Here is an 8,773-nt window from a genome sequence, read left to right as displayed (position 1 = left end):
ATCAACTACTTTGATCCTCGTTTCGTTTCATTTATAGTATAATATACAGGTAGGATTTTCTTGCCTTTATTTTAATTTTTTATATTTCTGCTCTTCTTCATTAATGTTTTATGATCAAGCTCAATTCTCTGATATGGCAGTTCCAGGATATGGAAGAATACAGATCAAATTTGCCCAAATCAAATGTCTGTGATATCAAGCATGGATAGAAAAAGTTTATTCAAAAGTGTTTCTACATTTGAGTCGGCAAAATCATATTTTTTTAAACTATTTTTCACGTATATCGCCGATATGATGAAAAAATCTCACCGAAAATCTTCAATTATTTAAGATATATCGCAAAGCATTTTTTTATCATATCAAATACGAAAGTAGTTTTTGCTCTCGAAGAAGTGTTTTCTCACAACTTAATCATTTTTCATTCAAGGTTGGTCACGATAATGATTATTAAAGTAATTGCACAACCACTTTTTTATATTATATGATGATTCTCGATACCATTTTTTCACAGTTCTCGCTATTATCGACTCTTTATTTTTCATAAAAAAAAAACGATTGTTCAATGAGTTGTTATTTCAAATCAAAATGCTCAATAATTGCTGCTCTCAACGAGAAATCATTGTCAATTTTTTGACATCCGGAATCCGATCGATTCGATTTTTCTTGATACTAAATTGAAATTTCGAAGATAACGGAATTATTATACAGTATAAAATACAGTGTTTTCATTACAAGTATATCTTTTAAGTAGGAATAAAGCAAAAACGAAAGCAACGTACGCTTTACAAAGCCTAACAATTGGATGAATTTGTGACGAAATTTCGGAACTTGAACATTCTTTTTAATGGTCATTGGGTACAAGTTATTTACAGAGATATTTAACAACTGTGAATGGACTGTTGATTTTATCATATAGTGTGTACAATTCGAGCTGCGTATATTGTTTTTTTTGTTTTTTTTTTGTTTTTTTTTGTTTTTTTTTTTTTAATTAAACCCCGTTCTTTTTTTCGTAAGCTACTACTGCCGTTTGTATCTTTGCCGGTTCGCCGAATTTCGATATTAACAATATAGAGTGAAAGAGTACTATTTTCTATCTTCACAGAAGACATAGATAAATATATATTTTCATAATCTTTTTCCTTATAAATGTAATTCGCTTACGATAAATTCATTAATAATTACTGTTTATAATCTTAGTATCGGTGCTTCTTTTCTTTCAATTTCATGTACTTCTTTTTTATCCGGTGTTACCTAAAAAAAAATTCTGTAGTCGTGTAATAAAATGAGTTTCTATGGGCGTTCTCATTTTTTTTCTTTTCATCAACCTTCCAACATTGTTTTACAAAATAATGCACAACCAGAGAGATGCTAATTTTCTTTTTCTGGAAATAATATTCTGAATATCATTGGCTTGTGGAATATTTTGATTACTATTCAATTCGAAACCAACGGATGAAAAAATTTGGAAGTCGAGTGAGCAAATTATCTCATCGATAATGTGCAAAACTTCGAATCGACTGTTTTCCTGCGAGATATAAATATATATTTGTATTGTTTAAACCAAAAGTAAGAACAACTAAGAAGTACGATAGCTGCCAATTCGTTTATTTATTTGTCTTTCAACCGAAATTCAATTCATTATTAATCGAATAAAATTCTTTTCTTATCCAAACCAAAACTATCTAGCAATTTATTTCGTCTCACCCGTTGAATAAAAAAGGACATATTTCTGACTAAAGAGAGATCAAAATACATTGTCACTTGGTTTCATAAAAGTTAGTTACAGTAACAATACGATAATTAATATTAATGTATCCTTAAAGTAATGTATATTTTTTTCAGCAATGTTATTGTTTACTGCTCGGTAGGCAAGTTCTGATTGTTTTGAAGGGAAATCAGAAGCAAAATAAAAGAAAAAACCAAAATAGGTGAATGAATCAGAATCATAATAAGTAAAATGTTTAAAAAATATGTTGAACGAAGCGACAGCTGGTACGATTAATTCGATTTGGACACCAGAAGATGACAGTTTTCAAGATGATTCATGAATATGTTCCTGCTCGCGATGTCATTTTCTTAAATTTGTGCATTCTGCTTCGCAGCAACAGTCCTACAATTAATCGACTTTTTCGAAACAGCTGAATTTATTCCCTAAGTAAATTTTTAACATGAAATTAATCGATCGACGACAAACCTTCGTTGATCAAGTTTTTGTGCATTCATCGTTATCAAATTTTCAACTTTCACTCATCAGTTGTTTTTGGAAATGGCATCTTTCGATTCCACGCGGTATAAAACATCTTTTGAATTTTTTCTAAGGAAGTTTTGGACAATATCAATCGAGTATCGATTTCGGTAAGGAGTATAATCGTAAAACATCATTAAAAATCGAAAAAGCGAGTTGAGTTGTAAAAGTATAGATCAAACAAATGGTCCCCCTGGTCGAACTTTAATAATCGTGTTGTCAATTTTGTGGATCACTTTAAGTACTCTTTTCGATCAAATAGAAGTATACTGATTATCCCGTTCGTAGTAAAAAACAAAATTAATATCATTAAAAGGAAGAGGCATAAGAGTTTTGAGAAACGACAATGAGATCCATACGCAAGATTAATAGTTTTTCTCAACAAAACTGTTAAAAAAAAAATCGACGTTTGAATAATCGTTATCGTTGATTATTGCAACAATTAATTTGATTTCAAAATCTGCATATAGAAGTTTAAAAATGAAAAGAAAGCCGCTGATTCATCTCGCGCCACATGATTGTCGAACCATCATATTATCGGTGTCTATAGCAACGTAAACAATAGTAAAAAGTTAAAAACAACCTGTACTCTAAGTACGAAATTCATTGACATAATATACCTAAAGAAAAAGACGGCGCGGAGTGGGGGGGTCAGGAAAAGAGCTTACAGTACAAAATAATATTGATTATAAGAAATACAAACACATCTTACTAACCCTATACTTTGCTGCTCAAAAAGATGGGAAAGCCAGAACATAGATACAATTATTGCGAGTTAATCATGTTTTAGCATCAATCTGGACAACAAAACAAATAAAAATGAGAACTTTTGCATTAAAAAAAAAAACCTCAGGTCTTGTCAAATGTATAAAAAAAAGCTTTCGTCGATTATTGAAAATTTGCACAATTTTCTATCCTTTCGTCCCTCTTTCCATCAAGCGTTCTTTCTTTCTCTCTCCCTCTCTCTCTCTCTCTCTCTCTCTCTCTCTCTCGCTCTCTCTCTTTCTTTTCCTAATAGCAAGAAATAATAATGAAAAAAAACTTGGAGACTCGCAAATCATAATGGCATACTTTTTAACTTTCAATCTCTTGTTAAAAACTTAGAATCACTTTGATAGCTTTATACACGATCATTTTTTTTCAGTAACGATGTCAATCGTAATCATTGCGTTTAATATTTAACATATATACCTCTTATTCGTAATATATGTATAATCTGTCTGTGTATATGTCTCGTCCGATCTCTATTGCCTAGTTTATTTGATAAAAACTATAATACTAATAGTATGGTGTCCGGTACAAGTGCCACTCCAAGATCACAGTATTTACCTTCGCTATTCGCCGGGGAGATATAATATATTTTTCAAATAAAAATCGTACATGGAGACACACGATATCTTATGCTCCCAACGTTATTGTCGTTACTTAGCAGTCCTCTATAGAATAGATATATTTATAATTTACTTAATTCATTTTATCCGCATATCATCTCGGGGGATCAACATGAACGGAAACGGAAACATTTTATGTTTTAGACCAACTTTGCTCGAGGTATAGCTGCACATTTTTTTGTTTCTTTCGATTAACATAAAATAATAGGATGAATCTGCGACATGTGTTCGCTAGACAAGTATGCCAATCGAGCGCATAGGTGAAAAAGCAAATCTGGAGCTTGGACTAGCTGGTACCCTCGTATGCGTTTTGTTTTTTTAGTGTGATTTAATCACAGAAAAGATCTCATTAATCGTCGATCCAAAAATGATTTTATCGCGGATCTTATAAACGATATGACAAAGTATGACAAATCTCTCCGTAAGATATTGATAAAAACGTCGATTTGAGAGCACACCTGGGTAATGTGAGTTGCAATGTCTCCTGTGGTTACGTTTTTTACGTGTACACAAATTTATACTGCTGCGTTTTACGTCTGTACGTATGTCACGTAATCGTCGAGTTTTACTTAAGTGCATAAGTATATTTTCATATGTGTCTGTGTGTATACGGATGATTTTATGTGGTGGTAGGCACTGATGGGGGTGGATGGCTGCATGGCAAGCAGATTCAATCGAACTAGTCCTTGACCAGTCTGTATATGTGATGCTGAGCACCATGTTCGGACGTTGATACTTCGAAAACGTATGCCGTGCATAGTAACGTCTCTTCCGTATCTCTGTTCGTTACAACCTGGTAAAAAGCAATAATTAATATTACGTTTAACTTGAGCGAATAAAGTATTTTCTCGGATTTCCCCTTCAAATTTGTTAGACTTCATCGACTATCTTGAGTCGTCTGTCTGAAATAATTCAATTTACCTGGAGAATAGTGAAGTTCTCAAGAACGCTATTCATCATGTATTTCTCAGGCAGGTGCTTAAGTTTGTGAATGAAATTGATCATGTATTCACACATCGGTGAACGACTGATACGATAAACGAACCTGCCGTTCTCGAACCTGGCATACTCAGTCTCCACCTTCTCCACCACGTGTTTACCAAACGAACATACTTTCGTCGAACACGATATCGTCATGTTCTCATTGCTTTCATATCTGAAAATACACAATACAGGTGTCACAATTATTAGGATTTCTAATGAAGCTTTAAATCACTGCAGTTGACCACTTTATATATTTCCTTGTGCATCATTAACAACGTGACCGAATAGATTCAGTGCTATCGGCACGTCTGAAAAAGTAACGAATTAGCAAGGAAATAAGTATTTTCTTTTTCTGTATAATTCTTATTCGACTTACTGGCTCGTCACCCCATAAAAAGCTCCAGCTTCGTCTTGGATGTTCGTGTTGAGATCAGCCCAGAATTTAACGAGGAAGAAGGCCGCCTGTGGTCCCTTGTCGTAGAGCTCTTTGAGGCCACCATTCTTTTCTGGAAATTTGTCGTATATCTGCCTCACGTCTACAGCCTCAAGGAGAGGATCAGCGTATGTCGTTGAACCTCCTATATGGACGAATAGGTGTTTGTGATACTGTAGACAAAATTAATAGACAAAATGAATATTGAGCGACGGTCTATATAAAGGTATCACCGATAGATCAGTGTGTGCATAAAAAATTAATGGTTTATACTATAAATTTTCTTATCATTTAAGGAGTTTCGGTACAGGCGATACAATGTTATCATGCTAAACCATGCTAAAAACATAAAAAATTTCAAAAAGTTCAGAATTTTATAAAATTTGGTCAACATATTCTGTAGTGCCAAATTTGACAATACAGATTTTTTAAGATTTTTTTTTCTACACAGTTATCGAGTAATTGATCACTAAAGGGTGGCGCAAAAAAATCGACTATTTGTTTTCAGGGTCTCCTATGAAAATATGTTAATTTATCATGTTTCGAGAGCCCCCTCCCAAAAATCAGCTCAAAAAAATTTTTCTTAAAGGTCGCTCAAGATTTTTAAAAATTCCAAAAATAGTCAAAATTTGACTTTTTTTTATTTTAAAAATTTTTTTGCTCAATACAGCGAAATTTCGTACCGAAAAAACCAATGGGTTTTTGAAATTTTCAACTCAAAATATTCATTTTAAAAGGTCCCTCAAAATTCATTTAAATTTTTATATACTTAAATTTTATTGTTTCGAGCGACCTTTAAATATTCGTATTGATTATCAATTTGAATTTTGAGTTCCAATTAGTAAGATAATTGATGAAAATGCACTACGATATGGAAGAAAAATCGTATATAACAATGTAGGTAATAGACCAGAAACACGGAAATTTTTTTACCGGCGTAACAAACCGTGTTTGAGTCTGCGCTATTTTTGCTTTCATTCAATTATAAAGTATTTGTTCGCAAACAACGAGAGAGTCAATAAATGTTTTGATTAAACAGGCATGCTCTATTCATAATTACATTTTCTCTGCTAACTAGTTCTCGTAATTGTTTGAATTGTTTAAATAAAAATATCGACCTATTGTAAAATCATACCTCGTTACGTCAGATTTTTCCTCCATCTCATTGTGTATTTCTAACCATTATCTTATTTATTGAAAGTGAAAATTGTTTCAAAATATTTTGAGTTAAAAATTTCAGAAACTCATTGGTTTTTTCTGGACAATATTTCGGTGTATCGAGCGAAAAAATTTTTTAAATAAAAAAATTCAAATTTCGACTATTTTTGGAATTTTTAAAAATCTTGAGCGACCTTCAAAAATTTTTTTGTTGACTTGATTTTTGGAAGGGGCTCTTGAAACATGATAGATTAACATATTTTCATAAGAGACGCTGAAAAAAAAAATAGTCGATTTTTTTGCGCCACCCCAATATACAGGTATACATTCCGAGCATAAGAAATCTGCTTTAATGCATAATTACTCGATAACTAGGTAGAAGAAAATTTTGAAAAAAATTGTGTTTTCGCACTTGATGTTAAAGAACATTATCACCAAATTTGATCAATTTCTTAATATTTAGACTTCTGTACCGAAACTCCTTAAAGGCTTCGTCCAAATTATATTTGTTCCTTAGGCATACTCACAATGTCCTGATCTCTGTGCTGTTCCATGTAGGCTGAAAACTCTACGAGTCTGAGCTTGTGAGTTGCGATTGCCCGTCCTTCCCAAGGTGGCGGTGGTTGCGCTTGCACCATATCACCGCTCGAAACTGCTGTCGCTGGTTTCCCGGTATACGCAGGTTGTGGAAAAGGTTTAACATCTTGCGACGTTCCTGGCTGCAATCCCGGTTGCCAGAAATTCTGCCGAATGTTAAAGTAGAATGAACATCAAATAGTAATGCAATTACCTATGTAAACAAATGTTGCAACAAGTGTTCATCGAATATTCGTATTGGGAGTATTATTATTTCCGTACGATGACGATTCAGCTGAAGTTTAATCCAACCAAAAAACGTATTTGGTTCAAATGCATCATTTTTCTTTTTTTTTTTTTCCAATATAATGCATTTATAAATTTTGATCGACATTGATTTTTGTCAAACGAATTCGATCTGACGAAACTTTCGAATTTGCCAATGGGTTAACGCAGAAAAACAAAATATAAAACGCATGAAATTATAAGAAAAACGTTAACAATTTAGCAAGAAAAAAAACATCGTTTTTTAACACACAAAATAGCGACATTCGAGACATAGGTTAACATAAAAAAGTATTAAATGCATAATTGTGTTGTGCGTGTAATCCTGCGCCCTTGATTATGGAAGAGCGAGTATGAATTAATGCGGATTGTGCATAAAATGGGCGAGGGAGATCGAATAATACACAACAAGATCCCCCAGCTCATATAGGCGAGCATCAATGAACGGCGGCGTGTATAATAAAAGGTATATATCAGAGAGAAGGAGAGTTAGTTCTTTCTCGTACGCGAAAGCTTTTCATATATGGATGGGAAAAAAATTGCAGTCTTTGTCATCAATGATTATTCAGAGGCTCAGTACCGTCTCATTAACAGATCTCCAAAGTCGTGCAACATTTCAATAAATTACAATTTTTTTTTTTTTTTTTTTTTTAACAATCATTAAAATTTATCGATATTTATAACGGGGGCGGGCTTTCGAATCGAGACGATTTCTGGACGAACAGGGTTATACCGCTGCGTAGTAATTCAACAGGCACATTGCGAAACACGAAGCTCGTTCCTATTTCTTTGCCAAAAAATGGTTATTTTTCTGGGCAATTGGGACTTACCGCTCCCGAATAGGAGACGGGGGTGGAAGCATGAAGGGCCAGGGGCCCAACAAGGGCATGGGGCAGCTTGTTGTGTATCGAACTTCCGGTCGAGACTATCTGGGCACTCGACATGCTTGACATTGTGTGTAGTGCCTTCTCCTTGGTTGCATGGTCCTATCGAGCGTTCACAATTTTACAAAATTATCGATAACAGTTAAAGCTGAAGAAACCTTTTTGCTAAAACGATTCTGTTCTCAAGTATTCTGAAAAAGCTTGTTATTTTCACTTTCCTTTGAATTCCCCATCAACGATCGTTAATATCACTTGTATCTTATATACACACGGAGAGACTTTTATAGCAAAAATTACTATGTTTTTATAGTAACGTTGGACCACATCGAATCGCTACAGAGTGTGTCAAATAATGGAAAAGTTTGGCGAACCATTACCACACTTCATAGTAAATAACGCGCTGTGTTACATAAAAAATGAACACCGAGCGAATTTTCATAAAAAACATAGTAAATAATGAAATGATTTGATGAAAATTTAGGAGATAACATAGCAGTCGTTTCTCTGTGCTATACGAAAAATTGCATAGTTTAGCATTTTCCCTTTTACCCCACTGAATTTTGCTCAATAACATAGCAAAATTCATGCGGCCCACCAATTATATGAGGCGTTGCGAGTATAAACATGAAAATTAACCAGTGGCACATAGTAAAATTTCAAGCAATTTGTCCAGTCCAATTCACCAATTTTTAACATTTCGCCAAAGACACGAGTGACATTCAGATATCGATACATCGTTCAAAGTAAGAATGTCGCAGACCTAAATTTTGGTGAAATGTAATAGAATGGCGATATAGAACAGCCCTGCTACAAAACA

General features: G+C 33.6%; 1 protein-coding gene across 5 annotated transcripts in view; it reads right to left on the bottom strand.

Moving 5' to 3' along the window:
• Positions 1-819: 819 nt before the first annotated feature.
• Positions 820-8,773, bottom strand: part of scalloped (TEA domain transcription factor 1 homolog scalloped) — a 179,604-nt gene continuing 171,650 nt past the window's right edge. For all 5 annotated transcript variants that reach the window (XM_043413386.1, XM_043413384.1, XM_043413388.1 and 2 more), the window contains 4 exons: positions 6,739-6,954; positions 4,997-5,226; positions 4,558-4,792; positions 820-4,429 (listed from right to left, as the gene is read on the bottom strand). In XM_043413386.1, coding sequence (XP_043269321.1) covers positions 4,316-4,429; positions 4,558-4,792; positions 4,997-5,226; positions 6,739-6,954 — 795 coding nt within the window. In that variant the 3' untranslated portion in view covers positions 820-4,315. The remainder of the gene's footprint in view (positions 4,430-4,557; positions 4,793-4,996; positions 5,227-6,738; positions 6,955-8,773) is intronic.

This window comes from Venturia canescens, chromosome 2, assembly GCF_019457755.1.
Source record: "Venturia canescens isolate UGA chromosome 2, ASM1945775v1, whole genome shotgun sequence".
Lineage (NCBI taxonomy): Eukaryota > Metazoa > Arthropoda > Insecta > Hymenoptera > Ichneumonidae > Venturia > Venturia canescens.
The sequence above is the reverse complement of the archived record's forward strand: the minus strand, read 5'-3'. Positions and strand labels throughout refer to the sequence as shown.